Genomic DNA, 21693 nt, shown 5'->3' on the forward strand with positions numbered 1-21693 from the left:
GTGTATTGGGAAGCAAGCAGGGGAGCCCAGTTGCTCAGCAAGTTCAAGCTCTGGTTTCTCTTCCTATGCATTTAAGGTTCTTTAGTGCCATTGTGCCAACCAGCTGTTGGCTGCCCTGCATCAGTGACACGTTTTTCACCTGGTAGCCTCAATGACCAGTCACTGGAGTCTGCAAGCCAGAGAGCAATGTCCATCTTGAGCCCAAGCCCTCCCTGATAGCTCTCCTGGAGCTACAAGCCCAGGATGTGGGCTCTCCTCAGCTTCAGCCCTGGGAAGAAGGAACTAATCCAAAACTATTAGGAGTTGGGTGAATACCTATTGGGTGAACCCAGAAATGCATTTCTGTGTGTTTGCTTTAACACTCTTTGTATTTCCCCAGCTCTGGTGGCTGCCAACTTCTCGTCTCCCACCATGAATGCGCAGGGCTTCCCCTGCCAGAACTCCAACACGCTACCTCGCAGCTCCCACCCCATGAGCCCCCGCACCACCATGCTGAGGAGGAGGCAGAAGAAGAAGGAGCACAAGAGCTCACGTAAGAGTGGTGAGGGGCTGGGGATGGGATGAATGGGTGCACGTGCTCTCCTCACTGTCCTTACTGCCCTTGCTGGCTGTTAGCTGGGTGGGACAGCTCATCCCAGCGCTGCCACAGCCTCCCTCAGCTTCAGTCACCGGCCTCACAGCCAGGCCAAGGTCTGTGATGCTGACTGTGGCTGCCCTGACCTTCTGCCTCTCTCTTCCTCACAGTGTCGCTGGCCTCCAGCACAGTGGGTCCTGGTGGGCAGATAGTCCACACGGAGACGACGGAGGTGGTGCTCAGGGGAGACCCTTTGAATGGCTTCGGACTTCAGCTCCAGGGAGGCATCTTCGCTACCGAAACCCTGTCCTCCCCACCTCTCGTCCGTTTCATTGAGCCTGACAGCCCGGCAGAGAGGTTAGAGACCTTGCCCTTGGATGCTGATGGTGCTGCTGCTGACCATTTCATGGTTTGGTTTGTTTTCTCTCCTCAGAGGCTCATTTAGATATTTACTATCATCCTTGTAATATCTCCCATTCTTCACTGGGCATGGTTTACTGTCACTGCCATTTCTGCACTCGTCGGCTGACCGCGGCCTCCCTCGCATCCCAGGTGAACGTCTTGGCACCAGGCTACAGCTGTTCTGGGAGGAGGAGGAAGGGAGCGTGTGTCTGTGTGAGAGCGCCATTCCCATTCCTTTTATTTCTTTTGCTTTTTCTTACTCTTTTTCCTTTTCTTTCTCATTGAAAGATAAAGCTTTTGTCTGGTTGCAGAAAGGGGATAAACATACACAAATGGCCCCCAGAAAGTGTTTTCTGCCTGGTTTCATTGTAGCAGAGCCCAGCTCTATAAATTGGCCTAAAAGTTTTGAAGCACTGAGGAGGGCTCTGTTTGAGGGGCAGGTTGAGGTGCATTTAAGCACTTCTGCTTTTGGCTCAATAATGCTGGGAAAAGAGCAGAATGGAGGAGCAGCATTAACTGCTCTGTGTGACCCCTGGGGAAACGGAGAGCAATGACTTCTGCAGTGGCCTAGCCTCAGCATGGGAGCTCTGCTTAAACTTCTTCCAAAACCTTCGCTGGCTGGGTTTAAAGTCTGCTCAAGTGCCTGCGCACTACAGAGTAGATGCCCTGTAATGATGCTTCTTGTGCTGAACGGATCAAGTCCCAGCATGGGACTGGTGTTTCCTTTTGCAAATGCAAGCTCTCGCTGTGCCGTCTGGTCTCTCTGTGTGTCTCCAGGTGGCCGATGCAGAGGCAGGGAGGAGCATGAGTGCCTGGCACTGGGCTGTGTGCGAGGCCAGGCTGGGAGGACTAGGGAAAGGGACTGGAATAGGAAAATGTGTTGTCCCAAGCAAGGCAGGTTAAGAGCAATTTCAAAAGCCTTTTATGCTTTTGTTTGTTTTCAAACAAAGTTTAGAAACCAAAGTGGTGGCATTTTGTTCTTTTTCAATCCTCCATTACCAGGGTGAACTTGGCTCACACTGCAGAGCAACAACGTCCTTTTATAAATCAGGCAGCAACAAAGCCTGCTGTCCCCCGGGAGGAGGGAGATGTGCTGAAATCTGCCTGGCTTTGCTTTATCCTCTTGCCAAGCCTGGAGTGAAAGCAAAGACTGGTGGTGCGGACTCGCCTGGCTCTAACATGTCACACACGCTGCTCTCCCTTGCTGCTCCCAGCCAGCAGGATTCGCGCTCTCTTGGCTGCCGCCCTCTGCTTTCTGATGGCAGGGAGCAATCCTCTCTGTGCTTGCAGTGTGGATTTGATTTGGGGATTAAATCTCTCCAGTGTATTTCTTTCTTTCCTAGATTGCGCTGCTCTTCCTAGCTGGCAGGGAAACATTGGTTTTGCTCCCTATCTTGAAGTGATAAGTGTACTGGGTTTACAGGGAGGTGAAAAAGGCAGTTTGGTGTTTCCATTTCACTTTTTGTTTCTTACTATCCCACAGAGCTTGTTTGCCCAGTCTTTGCTAGATACCTTTTCCCCTGCCTTAACAGGTTCTGCTGTAACCACAGCTCAAGACATTGGAGCCATTTTTCTCCCCTTTCCCAAGTTAGGCTCTCGGTTGAGGCTGCTGGACTCTGCTTTCTTGAGCTGCAGTTGTTGCTCTTTGCAAATGTGGGTGAGCAGCAGGGGTAGAGGGACCGGGTCACTTGCATCTGTCATGCCCGTTCACACACTCTTGTGCAAAGCCTGTGAATCTTGATTTTCTGTGCACAGGACATGATCCGCAATTGCTTTGCCCATCTGTCTTGCCTGGAGGAGCTGCCTCTCAGGTGGTTAGCAAATTTGAGCAGTACTGGTGAGGACAGTGTTACCCTCTTTTCAGGGAAGTAGTTTGTTTCACATTTATTATCTGCTTCGTTTTAGCTTGCAACAGGCAGTTTCAAACAAAAGCTGACATCTCCCTGACTTGTGATTTGTTTTACAGACAATAGTCTGTAACAGACATTCCCACCCCACCCCTTGTTTTGTTTCCTGGATGCAAGATGAAGCCTTTAGGCTCAAAATGAGACAGTGCTTCAGCCCCTGTTATCAGCAGAGAGGGTCTACTGGGAAGAAGCCTGACGTCCCTTCTTGGCTGCCTTGAAACAAGCGGCTTTTTTGTCACTGACAGCAGTGGGAGAGTATCTGGCTTCTCCATCCCAGTATCCAAAATCAATGCTTCCTGCTGTGTTACGTGTTTTCTGGCTCTGCTCAGACATAGATCATCATGTTTCTGGCTTTTGAGGATGAAGAGTTTGCAAGAGGGAAGTTCAGCAGCTGTGTGATGTTGTCAGCACAGCTTTGATCTTTTGGGGGCTGTCACCCACCCAGCGATGTACACACACAGCTGTGTGCATTTGAGCCATGCAGGTCAACTCAGGGTGTGTAAGGGCATGACACGTTGGGTTTTGCAGCCAGCAATGTGGCTGTGGTCACAGCTGCTGCTGCTCGCTCCACAGCTGGAGTGACTGCACAGATGCTGATGACGATGAGTGAGATATTCAGCACATCCCCAGTCCAAGGCTTGAGTTTGCACTGCTCTGTGTCTAGCAGGACACCTCCACTGTTCCACTGCTTCTTTAAGCCCAAGGAATGAGTCACAACAAAATGCAGATCTCTGCAACCTGAAGGAAACCTTCCTGTCATGGACTCCAACACACCCATAGGGCTCTTTCACTCTTTGAGATGCTTGAATTCTTGTTCTTTGATTTTTAAGCACTTCTCCTCCCGTGATCTCAAGGTACTTTGTGAGCTCTAATGTTAGACTGTGCATCTCGGAGATGCATGCACTCTCTGGGAAAGCCCTCTAAAAACTTCATGCAGGATCCCATAGCAGCGTCAGTGAGAGGTCCGCAGGAGCCTTGGCTCCCAGGGCCCTGCTCCCATTGCAAGGGCACGTGGCAGTTGGAAACTGATGGTGAAATCATTCTGAAGAGTTAATGAGGCACATCAGGTCTCCTCACCCTTGTGGTTGGAGGTAGGAGGTTGTGGCTTCACTCCACAAACTTTTAAAACCTTCAAGACTGGGGTTTAAACTGCCATGATCAACTGAGGCTAATATTAAACGAAATAAAATGCTTCTGACCTAACAGAGCTATTGGCTGTAAAACACCATGGCAAGTTTACCCTGAATGAAGAAGCACAGGAAATGGTTGTTTTGTGAGGAGGCAACTCTGGGAAAGGTGGCAAATGTTGGCTGTGTGAAAGAATCCCATGGTCTCCTAATCCTTGTGGCTGAAACAGCAGTACTGACACAGGCTGTGTCCTTGTGCTACCTCGAAATGCTGAAGTGATCTCTGCGTTGACCCCTCCTTTCCAAAAGGTGCACAGTGACCGTAGCAATAAAGCTCTCAGTGCTGGAGGAGACCTCCCTGTTGTACTCCCTGCCATCTTCATATTTAAAAGTTGATATTTCCAAACGTAGTTATGTAGCTGCATATAGCCACAAGTCCAGTAAGGGACTGTAATTAAACAATGTAATTTATTCACAGGGGTGTATTCATTTATACTCCATAGAGCTGTCTGTTATAATCCCAGTCTCCTTGAGAAAACACTTCTGAATTTACATCTCTTAAAATAGCCAGCTCTTTTCCATGAATGACGTGATCTCAGGCAAGTTAAATCACTTCCTACTGGTAAAATAACCTCCCTAGGCTCTCTCCAAACTTTGTCATACCTCAGCTTTTTATGGGCCACAGACAAAAACTGTTGTGCTTGTGCACTTTTCTCAGATTTGGATGTGTGTGTGTTTTCTTGGACTTTCCTGCTGTTTGGAGGTGACCAATACAACCGGTACTCATTGCCTTTAATGTTATCTTTGTGTCCAGAAGCCACAGTACCATGTTCTTACAACTGAATCAGGTGTGAGTGATGAAGAGAGGCTGGAAGGATTAGTAAAAAACAAAACAAAACGTAAAGAAAAAAAAAAAAAGCTGTCTTGCATGAAATATCCGTGGAAGCTGGCTTCTAGAAAGGTCAGGGCAGAGGATGTAGTTGATCGTTTAACAGCAGGGGAGTAAAGATTGTCTGGCGGAGGCTTAAAACAGGCTAGCTGATAGCTTTGTGGGAAAACAACTCCAAACATAGAGGTGAACCTTAGACTTGTTCCCATAACTCTGAGTCTGTTTTGGAAGCCACACCGTAGCTTACGTTAGTGATGGTTGAGTGCTCTCCCATGCTCTGCTCGAGTGAATGGCCTTACAGACAGGTGCTGAGTGGGAAATGGAACAGATGTGGTTATAGCAAGCAACTGATGAAGAGTGTGGAGAAGGAGGAGGATGGGCAACCTATTGCCCATGGCCAGCGATGTGGAACACTACACTCTTGTCTTTGTAGAGCCATGGGTTTGCGCAGATTAGCTGTGGGAGGTAATGTGCAGGATTGTCTTGCTGGGATCACAGTCCATTAAACAAAAAAAAAAAAAAAAGAAGAAAAAAGAAGAACAAAGGATGGATAATGAATGTAGTGGTTCGTGTGTGAACAAACATTTCTTATAAATACAGAAGAGTCTCAAGAGGCAAACCATGCTGTAGCAGTACATCTCCAACATAGCCCTGCTGTCATTATTCTACTTCCAAAGTGAAAAAACCTGCAGATCTATGCTCTTTGTGAAAGTGGGTCTAAACCAAAAAGCCCAAAGTGCCAGTTGTGGTTATATTGGCGGGCTATCACATCAGAATAATATTGGCCTTTCAGGGCAGTTAAACAGTATCAATGTACATTTGGCTTCCAGAAATGCAATTACAAGGGATAAATGATTATCCAATTTGCCGAGACGTTTCAGTGAGTTCATTGGATTGTAGCTTCAGTATTAGCCATGTATTAAGCAGAGGACTCTGTGCAATTTTCAGTGCCATTAGTTTGGTTTCCAGTGGATGCAGGCACACGGAGAGAGATGTGTACTGTTAAATAGGGTAGGAGGGCTCATGTCCTTGCAATTCATCACTCGCATGTCTTGGCCATGGTATTGACTTTTAGGAGGGGATGGGTTTCTTTTTTTTTCCCTGCAAGTTGCAGGAAATAAAATAAATATATATAAATTGTATTTGAGAGTGAAATATGTTTGAGCTTGAGCAAACCACAAGGGTTTGCTGCCTTGTGACCTCTCAGGGGCTCCTGGCCCTGGGACACACATTGCAGAATGAATTATCGTCTCTTTGAGGCCACTTCTGCAGGATCTGTCGGTACTCTGTGTGTCTTCTAACAGATTTGTCTGGTAAAAGTAACTCATGGTTGGCTGTGGGGTTGTTTCTTTCCTCCTTTCCTCCTTCTTCCCTGCCTCCTTGACCCCTTCCCCTCTTTTCCCAATACGGACTGCAGGTGTGGGTTGCTGCAAGTAGGAGACCGAGTCCTTTCTATCAACGGCATTGCGACTGAGGATGGGACTATGGAGGAAGCTAATCAGCTTTTGCGGGATGCTGCGCTCACAAACAAAGTGGTGCTGGAAATTGAATTTGATGTTGCAGGTAAGTTGCCAAAGGACTTGCTGCTCCTTACCACCTGCCAGACTCTGCCGGTGCCTTTGCTACCCTGTAGGAGGGAGTGTGTTCACAAAAATACATCAGGTTTTTGCTAGAGCTCAGACACGGCTGAAAAGACCCTGTGAGGAGGGCCTATCCCATTTTTTTGTTGTTCTCTAATGTTCATTAAGACAGAGGGTCCTTCCTCTGATCCTTCAATAAAAGCCTTCTTTTCACCACTTGGCTGAGGTAAGCCTAGTGAGTAGATGAAGGAGCCACCTGCTCTTTAAACATTTGATGATTAATATGTGTAATATTTGTATTAATCTATGGCCTTGAGGAAAGGAGAGAGCTGAAGCAATTGGCTGGAGCTAAAGTGCAGCTTTGTATTTGGAAGGAAAAAAAAAGTCTTTTTCTTTTACATTTACAAAGCTGCTTCAACTCCGAAGTACAATGTGATGTGAGCACTTCGCTTGATGTTCAGAGCATGCATTTTTAATGAGAATCCAAATCTTAACCTGAAGTCCTTGGGGCCTCAGAGAACAACCTTATTTGAACCAATAAAGCTGAGCTTGATGGGCTTGCTTTTCTTGGTTCCAGAGAAACCATCCATGCCGATGAAAACTCTCTCCTTTCTCCTGTTTTCTTTTTGTCTGTTTTTGGCTTTATAGAGTCTGTCATACCCAGCAGTGGCACTTTCCACGTTAAATTGCCCAAGAAAAGAGGTGTAGAGCTTGGAATTACAATCAGCTGTAAGTATTGCTCAGACTTTTGCTAGCAGTTGCAAGAGCCACTGCTTTCTAACCTGGCACATCAGAGGGGCCCAGCAGAGAGAGAAAAGGTTATGTGGGGTTCCCTGGTAGCACTCACAGGGCTGGTGATTTATTCCCAATTAAATTGGATGCGTAGTTCTTGCCTCCAAGAGCTAGAGACCGCAGAAAAAACAGCTGCTGAAGGGTCAGGGCAAAGGATGCATCCCCGAGGAGCAGCTGAGCAGTTGGTGTGCGCTGCAGACTAATATTATGTTAGGTTATTAGTAATATTATTTTTATTTCCTTGCTCATAGTTGTGTTATGTTCCTTTCAAAATGGAATTGCTTGGGTCTGGTGGGAGCCTTGCAGGGAGAGGTGGAGGGAGGAAAAAAAGTGCAAGGTGAATTTGCAGCCAGAGGGTAGAGAGGGGAAACGGCCAGGAGAGGAAGGAGGAGGAGGAGGAGTAAGAGGCTGATGGGACTCAGAAGAACAGGGGGTCACTTTAGGGACAGGTGCTGGGCAGGGTTTGTTGCAACACAGGGGGTGGTTGCATTGACTAACCCCAGCTGTGGAGGGGAGACCGGCCTGCCAGGACTTGGTGGGTACCAAGAGAACGAGACATCAACCTTTTTCTTCTCTGTCTTCTGCTCACTCTTGATTAATTATCTTCATCTCTGTTCTGGACCTTATTTTGCATTTGAAGACCTTTGGGCCTCTTTGGAGGGAGCACTGTGAGGAGATGATATAGGCAGATCCATCCCAAAATTTTGGCATATTGGGGTGGTCTTACGCCTTGCACCGGTGAACTTTTCCTTTATACAAGTGTGAACTGGTCTCACATCATTCATCCCTCTTCCACTGCTGGGTAACCTGAGTTGAATCATCTCAGGCTGGCCATGCCCAGAGGCAGCCACCACATCTCAGATGGAACAAAGCAGCTTGTGAAACTGCAGTAAGGGGATCTTTTGTCTCAGCTGTCAGGAGCGTGGACTCAGCTGCGTCTGGGGGATGGAGTCACTAAGGACACTTTCAAAGTAGGCTTCATTGAAATAGATAAACTATTTGCAATTACTTCTTGGTGTTTACAGCATTAGTTTGTGAGTTCATTCAAGGTGCTTTGGTCTAAGGGGTGTGTGTCTTAGGAGAGACTTGAACATCCGCAGGGTGATGACTTTGCACCCCATGTTATTCTCCCTCTTCCCAGTTTCCCCTATTTGTGCCATGAGATATTGCTGAGAAACAGCAGCACAACATCTAACATTTGGACTGCTAGCAATTACTGTTTGAAGACATCAAAGTGCCTTCCAAAAGCAGTGGGGTGTCTGTAATGCCGTTCACTGGTGGGAGAGCAGGGGCATGGGGCAGCAGCCCAGTGAGGCACAGCTCACGCTGGGTCCCTCACCTGCTGCGTTAACATTGCAGTCTCAGGTAGAAACCCGGGGTGATGGATCTGGGAGCAAGCTGCTGGCTTGAGCGTGGCCAGGATTTCACTCCTTTTAAGCTTCAAAGCTTAGATTTGATCTGGGGCTGGAGAGCAAAATGAACCCAGAGGTTGAAAGCAAGAATATTAGTTTTTATTTGTGGAGTCTCACTGCAATGGGATCTGCTTTGGATGGGCATTTACACTTCAAACGTATTTTAATGTTGGAAATGTTTTCGTTTGAAATGTGTTTAAAAAATTGATTTCACACACTTTTTGGATATCATTGCTAAATAAAAAGAAACTGAACCCTGGATTTTAAATAGTTCGATGCCCATTGTCAATTGCAAAGCAGTTTTTTAATAATATAATACATTTGATCTTTTTGATTGTTGCCTGTGTTTACAGGCCACTGTTTAAGAAACGCATATGCATAAACTTAAGATATACCTCAATCCTTCACTGAGTCAAAACACAAATTGTATTCACAAACGGAGCAAAAGATAGAGATCCAGAAAATGTGGTGGCAAGGATGAAATGCTAGTTGCATCCTAATTCTGTTTTCATATATTAGTCCACATAAGCCTATTTCCACAAGACCCTTAGCGAATTATATCATCATTTTGTCACTCTGTGTCTGACCAGGCAGATAAATACACCAGTTTCAAACATTTAAACCAAAGCAAGCAGACATATGGTAAGTACCTCCTGCAGAGACATGATGTGCATGCAGGAGCGTGATGCAAGCAGCAAGAAATAAGAAGTAAAAATAACCCTTCTCTGTTTTGCTCAGTTCCTCCCAGTCCTGATTTGAATGCTTGTATAGATCCAAGCTTTATAGCTTCCTTCTGACAAGGAAAGGCATATAGCTACTGTTGAAAGTAGCAGAAACTGGGCCAGATTAAATAGATGACAACCTGGGGGAATCAGTACAAGACCTTTGCTGTCATGGCTTCAGACTTGGGTTAGTTCTAAAACTTAGCGGCACACTGTAGGTGAAAGATGAGTTGCTTTCACTGAGTTTTACGTCTTGGCTTCCATTTGGCTCATCTATAGACCGTTCCTCTGTGTAGGAGGGTTTGCCGCTGCCTTCTTACATGGGCAAAAAGTGTTACAGCCTGATCGGAGAAGTGCTACAGGAATAAAAGTGGTCAAGTTCTTACTGTGCTGTGACTCTCAAAGCTAATCGGGAGATGGGCTAAATAAAGGTGGGGGCAAGCAGGAGTCTTGATGGATACACTGAAAGAATTCATATAATGGAGCTGGCTGCCCGAGGAATCATAAATCTGTTGGAAAACCTCATAAAAAGGATGGAAACCCAAGAGGTTTCTGTATGAAGAGGGCAGGAACTGCTGTTTTTGGTATGAACATGCTGAAAGGCTCAGTGCTTGCTCCTGGTTAGGGGTAGGTGCTTGCTGAGGCCTCTTGTCTTCTTCAGGGTGTCTGCATTTGCTAGGAAGAGAAGGGTTGGGGCTGAGTGAGCCCCTGGTGGGGATGAATGGGAAATCCAAGGGATGAATCTCTTACTGACTCTGCTTTGTATTTCAATGCCACCTTGATGCCCTTAAACCTTACTTCGACCTCCTACCTTTGCTAAATGAAAGTGAGCAACGCAAAGCAGCAAAGCTGCCTTGTTTGCACCGCTTCCTTGTGTTTCGTGCAGGGGTGAAGGGACAAGAAGCCAGCAAAATCAGTCTCATTTTCTCCAAACTCCAGTGCCTCGGTGTCTGTCACAGGGAGACGGCTGCGTTTGTTTTTAAAACTGCTGCTCTTATTGAAAAGCAAAGTGCACGCTCCTTTCTGCCTCCGCAGGGCTCAAAGGGATGTGTGGGTGGCGAAGCTCAGTTGTTTGCAGAGACCTCGGAGGTGCTCTGAGTGCTGGGGATGCAAAGAAGTGCAAAGTGAGATTTTTGACACAATGATGTGAAGATTTGGCTCTTGTTAGCCTGAACCGCTTGTCTCCATTAGCAGAACACATGGCATAAGTGCTCTGATCTTCCTGGTTGCATTCAGTTCTAATGATGCAGTTACACCTTTGTAGATTTTTCTGTAAACCTCCTACAAATTAAAATCTCCGACAGCGAGAAGCTAAATGTCATGTTTTCTTGTATGCTCAATACCTGACCTCTTAAAATAAGATGCTCATTTGCCATTAGCCTCTGGAGAATGATGGTTGAGAAGATTGCTTTTCTGTTTTCCTTTTTTTTGTTTGTCTCAAATATCCTTTTCAAGGGCTACTTGCGAAATTCACTGCAGGGTGCAGGGCTGTTGTTGCTGCTTAGATATTGAAATTACCGTTCATTTTAGCTATGCATTAATGCTTTATATAGCATGTTTATCAAATTACCTTTCTATAACTTAACAAATCAATTCCTGTGCCCTTGCAGTGAAGTGCTGCAGATAAGGAGCAGGTACTATATCTGCTTGGGGGTGATAAAGCCAGAATTTGGATGGATAGATAACTTCGATTAAGTCTCTTAAGCAGGGTAATCACTGTCCTAGTGACAAGATGGATCTGTGAGCTGACCCAACCCGGCTTTGCTGGTGCTGGATTAACCCAGGACCTGCCACCAGCCTGGCAGAGCGCGTCTGTGAGCGGCAGCGTGTCCCTGGAGTCTCCTGTCTTACCCCACGCTAACACTGCAACCTGAAGAGATTTGCAGCTGATTCACTGTGATGCAGTTACCGAAGTGAGATGTTCTGCCCAGGCTTTGCTACCTGGAGATTTTGAAAGGAAATAGATCTGCGGTGGTATAAATACTCTGCTGGAGATGCTGATAATTTATGCACCTGCTGCTAAAACTAATGACGGGAAAAGGGAAAAGTTGGGTTCTGGGGACTGGATTTTCACTGCTGCTCCTTGTAATCAATTCTGATTTGCTTTTATTCCTCTTCTCATTCCGTAGCTATCCTGAGATTATTGGGTTTCTGATTTTGTTTGTTTTTCCACCCTTTATAAGCATTTGCTTTCTTAAATGTGTTTGTATGGCATTATTACAAGTTCTTTAATTACACATTGGCAGAGTGCTGCTTCAGCATGATCGATAACGAAGGGCATTCATAACCGTTTGAGGCGCTGATGCGTGTGAGATATGTGCTTGCGCTCCTTGGAGGGGAATAATTTACCGATGCGAGTCACTATGCATTCTATTAAAACCACAGAAAGGACATGTGTTTCTGGCCTTGTCATCCATCAGAGAGTAAATGCCGAGTGAGCCAGAATCCCAGCAGAGGTGGCGAGAGACTGAAAGCAATTTATAAAAAGTAAATAACAGTATTGATCAATTCACCTTTTTATCACTGCCCTGTCACCACCGCCAGGCAGTGTTTTCATGGTGAGTTTCTCCCCCACCCTACGCTTCTGCATTCACCAACTGTTTATTTATGGAGCTTTCTCTGGGTCACTGGAGCAGATTGAAACTACCTTCTGTACTGGTAAACCCACCAAAAAGACAAATCCATCTGAAAAAGAGCTTGCTTTCACCACAAGGCAGATGGAGGCTACAACCAGAGTGCCTGCAGGAGGAGGTGTGACTTTCTGTACTCCAGCTCCTGCCTCTCTCAATCCCTCTCTTCCCTCGGCTGCCTGTGCTGCTGTCTCTGCTTTACAGATGGGAAAGCAAGACCTGGAGGCAAGGCTGGATGTCCAAACCGTGTCTTCCTCCAGCAAACAGAATTAACAAAGCAATGCTCTTTGAAGAGAAATAACCACCTGGACAGCAGAAATGAATGGATAAAGAGGCTTTACTCACCTGTGCACGTGTCCTAACTCCAAACACCACAACTCTGAGTAATAATATACTTTAAAGTTGTGGGGTTTTTGTTTGTTTGTTTTGATTTTTTATTTATGTTTTAATTGCAAGTGAATTGGAAAAGGTTTATCCAGAATCTCTCCAGGAATCTACAAACCCAATGCCTCTGCCCCTAGAGTGAGTCACAGCTTCAGTGAAATTGCAGCTTTCTCCCATGTAGAGAGGGCAGCTGCTGCACAGGCAGGTCGTTGCCCTGCTCCAGAAGCCCGGGGTTGTTGGCAATGTGCATCCCAGCGTGGCTGGAGCCAGCCTGCTCCCAGCTGAGGGGTGGAAAGCAGAAATCCCAGCTGGGCACTGGGGCATGAGGAAGGGCAGTGGGATGCCAAAGGCGAATGACTGGAGTTAGTAACTACTGGTTTTTAAATTGAACAGCAAGTGATGCTCAGTGCTTTGAAATTTCATTATCTTAACTTTGTATCTTACGCCTCTTGAGAGAATGATTATTCATTAAGTCTCTTTAACTTACCCTTCAGCCTTGTAGGTACTGACTAATAATGACTGTTTTATACAGCCTTTCAATTTCATACTAAGTGGTTATTTAAAAGAGAGGGCTGCCACATATTAAAGCACAGTTTGGATGATATGATGGTAGGGACAAGGATATGCCATTATTCTCCTCTTCCATTTAACTGAGGTCTCAAGAAAATCTATCAGGAAAATATGACTTCCAAAAAACAACAACAAAAAAAAAGGCCAACCAACCCCAAACCCACAACAATTTTTCCTTAAAACTTGTTTTGTTTCCTAATGGACAAAGCATTCCCTTTGGATACGGGAAGAGCTGTGCTGCCTTCAGTGCTGACACCTACTGCAGGGCTGCAGAAGGACGGGGTCTTGCCAGGACCAGGGTGTCTCAGGGTCTGTAAGGCAGGTGCTGAGATAAATACGTGCTGCAGAGCTCTAGGCATGGTGCTTTCTATCCTTGTTCTCCTTCCCCCTCTCTTTGCTCTTTTGAGTCTTGGCAGTCTCCGGACACATCTCCCCAGCAGTGCCTGGGTCAGGTTTAGAGGTGGCGGCCCCCAGCCCTCCACCAGGACTGCGGCTCTCTCCCTAACCCTCTTCTGTCATGCCGCCTCTGCTTTGAACCTAATAAACAAGCCTCACGGTGAAAAGCATTTGTGCTAACCTGGATCTCTTTGACAGAACCAGGCTAGGCAGCGATTAAGCACGCAGCGCTGCGTGCCAGGGCTCGGCACCTTTGGGGCAGGGTGGAGGAGTGAGCTCTCGGGATCTCCCATCGCTGCCACTTGGCCCAGCACCGTGTGCACCTCTGGGCTGCAAAGACACGTCCTGTGTTCAGAGAGAGAACAGCAGCAGCAATAAGGGGGCCGTACATCTCCATCCCCTGGGCTGTTAGTCCATGCTGTGTGCCCTTCTCAGTCAGCGCGGGTGTTTCTGCGTTGATTTTTGCCATATCAGCCTCTGTCTGCACCCTGTGCTTCCCTCCCACCTCGCAATCTGCCTTCGATGTAACTGCTCTGTGCCACAGGCAGGTTGAGTACAGGCAACCTTGGTGAACCTTCACAACCCCCCTGCTTCTCTATGACCCCCAGCCACAAGCTGAACGTGAGTTTCTAGATGAAACCTGCCCGGCACCACACTCCAGTAAGACATGGGGAAAATAATTCTTCCCAGCCCTGTATCATCCAGCAGTCGCATTGCTGTGACTATTATAAAATCCATCACGGTCTGCTCTTCACTGTCTGACCCGACTTCTATACTCAGCCGTGTTGCAGCTGAAATTGGCTGGCTTTTCGTGCTGTTCGGTGCAGTTTTGGTTATATCTGCGAGAGGATATCCTTAAAGGTGATGGTCAAAGCATGTATGTTTTTAAATCTCATAAATGAATGTAAACAACAAAAAAAGCTAGAGCAGAGATGTTGGTAAGAGAAAGGGCTTGTTCCTTTATGTCTGACTTTGTGGGGCGCTCTCTGGCTCCTGCCCAGGCAGGTAGATCTCAGTTTTTTGATGCCAGGCACCTTTCAGGAGCTGTAATCTCTGACTTGCACCCAATCCATTCAGATGCTGCGGGTTTCTTTCTTCCCACGCAGTTTTGGCACAGCAGCTCCGTCAGCTTTAAATGAGATGATGCCATTCCCATAGCGAGGCAGGAGGGGTGATGCGGGGTGGAGGGGATGCTCTCGGTGTCTCTTCGTCATGCGGATGGCAGGGAGGTCAGGAGGGAGTCAAGTCAGAAATCTCTCTTGGGTTTCTCAAGACAGCAGCAGGTCTTGCAAGCAAATTTGAAAATGCAAATGCTCCCAGAGATGCATCCTTACATCTCGCATGGGCTGAAAAAGTTCTCAGGCTGGGGAGGGAGAGGAAGACTGGACTCCCCCAGCTCCAGAGCTGAGAGCAGCCCTGAGTTACCCACTTGTATGACAAATTTGTCTGGGGAGCTGAAACAACTGGAAAACATTTGTTTTGTTTTGTTTTTCCTAATTTTTCCACAGTTATTTTCCGCCTGGAAAATTTCCCGGGCCACTTTACTTCAAAACCAGAGAAGGGCTTATATTAGCCACAACTCTGAGCTGGGTGCTCCCCAGGCAGCAGTGCTAATTCCTGCCCCCTGCCATAGCCAGGGGGTGTCAGCAGTGCTGGGCAGTCTCACCTCCTGCTGCTGGACACCTCGCAGCCTCCCCTTAAAGGACAACCAACAAACATTTGCAGGGATTTGCTGCTTTTTTTTTTTTTTTTTTTTCCCAGTTGTGGCTTCCAGAGTTCAAGTGTGAAGCACCGTTTTGTCAAAGGAATATAAATTCCCTTTCCTCCGAGCTCCTTTTCCCCATTAACCACTCCCCTCCTGGGTAGCAGACTGAGTGTTGTACCCATTTGTCTCTTTTACAGCTGCGAGCAGAAAGCCTGGGGAGCCTTTGATCATCTCTGACATCAAGAAGGGGAGTGTAGCACATAGGTGAGTACAGAAATTCCTGCCTGCTAAACCCAAGGCAAAATACCCACTCCAGTAAGGAGAGGCAGAAAGATGCCCCAGCAGTAGCACTTGGGTCTGGATTTTGCCAGCATTCAAGCAGACGTCAGCCTGAGAGGCTTTCTTAGACCACTGTAGGGTTTGGAATAAAAACTGTCTTTACTGAAGCAAATAAGAGTTGAGCTAATGGAGAAGATGGCCAAGGCAGATTCAGAGGTCTGCAGACCCTGCAGATGAATGTTTAGCATCTAAGACCATGTGCTAAAGGGTACCATATATATACATCTCTATCCCATAAGGTGCAATGGCTCATCGGGTAGTTTGCTACGTCTCAGCTCCTGCCCAGGTGAGTGGAGTGATTGAATTGTGGGTGCTGGTGGAGAACTGTGCAAATAACTCAGCCTTCACTGACTGCACCTCTGATCCCAACGCCTCATAGCAAGGCGTTCAGGGGGATTTAGTGCTGCTGGAGGGCTGGTTTCTAAGAAAAGGTAGAATATTTGTCAGTTAAATATCAAGCAGTTTTGAGTGCCGTAGGTTACCCAGGCTGTATATCTAAGTAGGTGAGAGCGGCAAAGTAATCTGCCTGCCTTGTTCTGGGTTGATGCACGTTTACACAAACTTCCTCTCTGTAAGTTATAATTGCCCCAGCCTCTGTTCACGCTTGTTTCCCAGAAAAGATCAAGGGGAAGAAAAAGCTAATATTGTCATCACCACTGCAGAACTGAATGCATTGCAGGATTTGAAAGGCAAATACAAATGCACTTTAGTTTTCTTCTTCTTTCCCCGTAGAACTGGCACCTTGGAGCCGGGAGACAAGCTGTTAGCCATTGATAACATCCGACTCGACAATTGCTCAATGGAGGATGCTGTGCAGATTTTGAGGCAATGTGAAGACCTGGTCAAATTGAAGATTAGAAAGGATGAAGATAACTCTGGTACAGAAATCCTGATGCAAACTGGTGCCTGTCCACTTTAATGACATTTCCCAATAGGTAGTGCAAACCAACAAAGATAAGGGCTTCTGCCTGTCTGGTCACCACTTTCCAATTGATTATAGTTTATTTTTGTTATTCTGCCCTTAAATGGAGTCTGGAAGGTTAAAACCCTGTTCAGTATGAGCATAGCTGAAGGCTGAAGGCTTTTGCTTCTAAGTGCTGCAAGTCTTTCTTATGACCTCTTTCTTATGGCAAATGAAAAAACCTCAGCGTTCCTGTTTTCTCTTCCAGATGAGCAGGAGACGACCGGTGCTATTATCTACACGGTGGAACTGAAGCGATACGGCGGGCCCTTGGGAATAACCATCTCTGGGACAGAGGAACCTTTCGATCCCATCGTCATTTCAGGCTTGACAAAAAGAGGGCTGGCAGAAAGGTGAGGTTTGGGAATAGAGGGGTTGAACTGATGTGGGAAGGGGTCTTAAAGTTTACAAAGCCTTCTTTGCAACTCTTCTGAGGTGTTTTAGCCATTTAGTCTGCTAAAAAGGAAAGGTGCTATGAAGGTACCATGCACTGTGAAGCAGGAGCAGCCCTGCTGGCCTGGCTTTTCAGACCCACATTCAGGACATGTGGGCTGGTCAGGACCGTGCTGTTAGGGCAGTGAGAGAGGCTCAAAGCAGGGCACTTGTGGCAGAGTCAGATCCAGTGCGTTGGTTGAATGCAGCAGCTGGGAAAATGTGTTTATCTGCCTCTCTTCCACTGAGGAGCTTCCTAATCTGATTTCCCATGCTACATTTTGCGTGGGGAATGCCCAGCCTGCCCAGGAAAGCACCGTATCCTTCTGGCCAGGGTTCACCTGCTGCTAAACCACAGCTTATGGCCATGGCAGTACTGGGTCCTACTGAAACCACAGATTTTGGGGATCTTCCGACCTGTCTTTGCTGGTTGCTTGTTCTGTTACACGCGGAGGTATCTCAGTGCAGGGCTGGTGTGCCTGAGAGCAGCAGACATTTATACTGCATAAATGTAGGTGCAGATTTACCTTCAGCAGCCGGGGAGGTTGGCTGTGTGTGTGTGCCTGAGTCTGAATGTATGTGCATGCGTGGGATTTAAAGGATCAGGACACTGCTGAGAATATAAGGTGGAACTGAGTCATGCGCTGTATCTTAATTATTCTGTCTGTACGGTAGCTGTGACGTGTAAATAGATCACTTCAGCAGCCCTGACTCATGCTTCTCATGGGGCTGCTTTATCCTGTGCTGCCTAACAGGCAGCAAAAACGCTCTGAACAAATAGGTGTGAAGTGCTAGACCTTGGCAAAGTTTGACTTCAGATCTGCCCTTTTGCTTCTTTCTGGTTCAAGGCCAAGCTCCCTGTGAGCTGAACGGTAACAGCTCAGTGCGTCTTTCTGCCTCGGGTTCCTCGAGCTCTTAGCAAGTGCAGTGCTGCACAGTTCCACTGCTTTCCTTTGGTACAGAAAACCGAGTAAGAAGTAAGGAAGAGGGATGAGCTCAGTCATTAGTGGTTCTTTGGGGATTTTGTGTCACTGCCCAGCTCTGTAGGATTCAGTCTTTTTTCACTAGAAAACACCAGCCCTGGGGTATCCGAGGCTTTTCTGCATAGCAGTCCTGCACTGTACCTGCAGCCCAGCGTGAGAGAGGTTCAGGACAAGAAACCCAGATGATGTAAGGCATCAGTAGGTGGTTTTGTACCCTTGCTGCTCTCAGTTCCCTTTGCAGTGCTGTGGCTGTTCCTCCTTCGAACTTGGATGCACATCAGTGACTGCTCTGCGGAGAAAAGTAGTGCAGGCAAGTGCTGCGGTGCTATTGAATTTTGATCAGGAACTGGCACGCAGCAAGGAATGAAAAGCCTTTTGAGAAGAGCAACAGAGCCATTCAGCACGTTCACTGTAGCAGGCTAAGGAATAACAGTGCCTGCACGGGGGAGCAGTGCGGGGACAAAGCAGCATGGGGATTTCTCCAGGTAACCTTGGCTTCTTGAAGGGAGGGTGAGGAGCACTGGGATGAAGCCTGCCTGCAGGAACGTGCATATTTTTCTGCTGAGATGGTGCACATTTTTCTCCTGGGAGTAGCAGAAAGGAGTGGCTTGACCTTGTCAAGGGAAGAGGGGTGTTCTTTGTTTTATAATAGTTTGTCCCTTCCCTGTCAACACTACCCATCTCTGTGCCACAGGCACCCTTCTACCTGTGCTCTGAAGGGCGCGACAGGTTTCTGAAGGTCAGGAGTTAAACACAAAGCTGCGCCTGGCTTTTCCTGGAGCAAAGCACACATTTCAGCAGCAACAACATGGGGTGGGCTGGGTCCTGGCATCTGATCAGGGTCACACACCAGCTGCACCTGTAGAGGCACAGATGAAAGTCTGCACTGCAGCTCTGGCAGCTCGTTTGGTGCTGGGGAAGGCAGGGTGTCCTCTAGGAGCTGTCACACGTCTGTCACAGCGGGTGACAGGCTGTCTAAGCTGAAAAGCCTCAGATGCAGATGACTTGGGTTTTATCTTGACCTTGAGCATTTTTCCCCTTGTACGTGTCCCGTCCTATAGGGCAGTACAGAGGCAGCTCAGGATATTGGGTTGGTGTCGAGTGATGGTTCGCTCCCACAGTCTCTGTTTCCTCTCCTTCAGTGCCTGTGGCTTTACCCTTGACCATGGGACTTGTTTTCCTCCTTCCTGGGGAAAGGGCCAATACTGTTCAATTCTGGTCGAGGTTTAATGGTTCTCTGGGAGCAATTTTCAGCAATTGCTGACGTTTTGAAGTGCTTTTAAGGGCTTAACAGTCTCCTCTACTGCCACCTGGTCAAATAGATGTGGGTGGCTGCAAGAAGGTTTTGTCCAGGAGCGCTCAGCACCAGCCCATGTTTACAAGGGGAAAAAGGGATGCTGGAACTGCCCATGCCCCAGGCAAATCCCTGCCATGTGCATGCAGTCACTTCTCCTCTAGCACTTTCTGGAGAGCGGTTGCAGCCCCATTTAATCCCTCAAACTTACTGTTGCTCAGTTCTGCTTTTCTGGTGTCAGTCGGGCAAGAAGGGGCATGGGGCGTGCAGCTCCTAAGGATGTTTGAATGATGATGGAGAGGCACAGGGATCATCTGCTAGAAATAGGTTTCTCTGTCCCTCCTGTTTGGCTTCGGTGTGCTTGTCCCCAGAGGAGTGCCTGGAGGTGGACAGCTCACGGGACTGCGCTTTGATTTAATTTCTCTCCCCGGAAGAACACTTGGCTGAACAGTACTTACCTTCAACTGCTTCTCTTTTCCCTGCTGAGGGAGTCTCAGTTTCTGCAGAGCAGTTGTGTTGTTCTGAGGTGGTCGGTTGGGCTGGCATGGTGGGGAAGAGATGCATCCCCATGAAAGATCAGTTCCTGCCTCGGTGCTGCAGCAGGAGAACCTCAAATCTAAGCCACTGCAGCCAGCAAAGGATCACATTTAAAGTGTCAGCAGTTAAGCTTGATTTTTTTTGAGTATGTAGATGAAACTTTTAAGACGTATTCTGGTTGCAGTGCGATCTATAATTTATTTGAAGACTCAAATTTTCCCTGAGGGCTTTTTAGGGCTGATTTGGATGGGACAAGACGGACATCTAGTGGCTGGTCAGGACCATCGTGACAACCTGTCCAAATATCTTAGCAGCAGCAGCAGGCTGATCAGTTCTGTCTGCTCTTTGGCTACATTTCCTGGTTAGATTTACATACTGTAGATGTTTCACAGCAGCATTCCTGCTATAGTTCCACATTTGGGGGAAAGACAAGTAGCTGTTTCGCCTGTGATAGTATATCAAATCCTGTTTCTGCAGGAGCAGCAGTCCAGTTTGGACTAGATACAACCTTGGAGAGAGGCACGTTGCTGTGGGCAAAAAGATATGACCATGCAGATTTGCATCTTCTCCTGGCTTGATCATGTGAGGTCCCTGTTAGCTAAACCTCGTAGCAGGGCTGGAGGAGAGGATTGCTGCTCTCATGTGCTGGCACTGGGGAGCTGGAGTGTGTGTGTGGTGAGCACAGCCCAGCCAGCAGCGAGTGAAAGGTCCTGTGTTGGCTGCCAGATCTGGCAATGAGCATGTCCTGCCCTGCCTACTCTTTCCGAGCAGAGCAGCAAACACAGGAGAGGTAAAGTGAGCCCATGTTTGTGGGCAGATGCTGAGAGAAGGATGGAGGAGGAGGAGAACTGCCGTGACTTGTTAGTTCATTCCTGGCTGTTGCTGAACCTAAGGATTTATTTATCCGAGAGCAAAAGTCAGTGCTGGGATGTGTCACAGTGTTCTAGCTGCATGGGGGGAGACTTAAAAGATATCGTAAGCTGATTTACAACCGGCTCAGCTCATGTTTGCCTGCACAGTCTGTGTTGGGCTGGGGTTTTGTTTAGCTTTGTCTCATAATTCTGTCCATCAGTTCCACGTGTGATGACCTGTAGGTTCATCACACATCTCCCACTGGAAGTGCTTGTGCTTTTACCGTATAAATCCTCACGGCTTTGAAGAGTTTCAAATGTAAGTTGGCCTGAAATCTCAGCTGCTGAGGGGCCTGGGACCCAAGGTGTGCATATGTTCATGTGCACATATGTACGTACATACACAGGGGATGATCAGGAGTGTACAGCATGCCAAGGGGAGACCGAGACATGTTTAAAGTGCTGAGTTAATTTGCTATTGCTTCAAGCAGCAACATAATGGCCTGAGGCAGGTTGCCTCTCTGAACTTTCTAACAGCACCCTTTCTCTCCAGAACTGGAGCCATCCATGTCGGTGACCGAATATTAGCAATTAATAACGTGAGCCTCAAGGGCAAACCGCTGAGCGAAGCCATCCACCTGCTGCAGATGGCGGGGGAGACAGTAACTCTGAAGATCAAGAAACAGACGGAAAGTGAGTTGGGGAGCCTGGTTTGGGGTGGGGGAGATGCAAGTGGCCCATGGGATGTCTGTATTGCTTCTGGAAAAATAGTATCACTCTTAATCATAACTTTTCTGTAGATCTCAAAGCAGTTTGGTAAACGTATGGCAATGCAGCTATAGAGGAAGCCTAGGCGGGAAGAAGCAACCTACCAAATTAGAAGTAGAATTTGGGAACTGATCCGTCTTCAAGAAGCCTCAGACTCATTTCCTGAAGGCAGATGTCTTGATCCTTGCTCTGAAATACTCTTTTTTTCCCCTGCTGACACTTAGCACCGTCACAGCCACTTGCTGAAATAATTGACGTGCAAGTGCCAGTTGGAGACTTGTTAATCATTCTGAGAATGAAGCAGGTGTAATTGAAATTTCAAGGTAATCTTGAGTTAATCGTGATGAGCAATCTTCTGAATGGTTGGAAAATTGGGACTTTTAGAACAGTGGCCTTTGTTTGGTAAGATAATCTGTCCTCATTGACAAAACGCAGACT

The 21693-nt window shown here is 47.3% G+C and overlaps 1 protein-coding gene across 15 annotated transcripts in view; it reads left to right on the forward strand.

Annotated features, from left to right (window-relative positions):
* GRIP2 (glutamate receptor interacting protein 2) overlaps window positions 1–21693 on the forward strand; it is a 246488-nt gene that overhangs the window by 208476 nt on the left and 16319 nt on the right. For 13 of the 15 annotated variants that reach the window (XR_011100171.1, XM_068694240.1, XM_068694238.1 and 10 more), the window contains 8 exons: window positions 380–532; window positions 745–988; window positions 6317–6462; window positions 7128–7208; window positions 15288–15354; window positions 16162–16307; window positions 16599–16743; window positions 21041–21180. Coding sequence is in view for 14 of the 15 variants with exons in the window: in XM_068694240.1 (XP_068550341.1) it covers window positions 380–532; window positions 745–988; window positions 6317–6462; window positions 7128–7208; window positions 15288–15354; window positions 16162–16307; window positions 16599–16743; window positions 21041–21180 (1122 nt within the window). In the remaining variant the exon portion in view is untranslated. The remainder of the gene's footprint in view (window positions 1–379; window positions 533–744; window positions 989–6316; window positions 6463–7127; window positions 7209–15287; window positions 15355–16161; window positions 16308–16598; window positions 16744–21040; window positions 21181–21693) is intronic. The other 2 variants (XM_068694245.1, XM_068694236.1) reach the window with 1 other exon arrangement.

This window comes from Anas acuta, chromosome 11, assembly GCF_963932015.1.
Source record: "Anas acuta chromosome 11, bAnaAcu1.1, whole genome shotgun sequence".
Taxonomy (NCBI): Eukaryota; Metazoa; Chordata; class Aves; order Anseriformes; family Anatidae; genus Anas; species Anas acuta.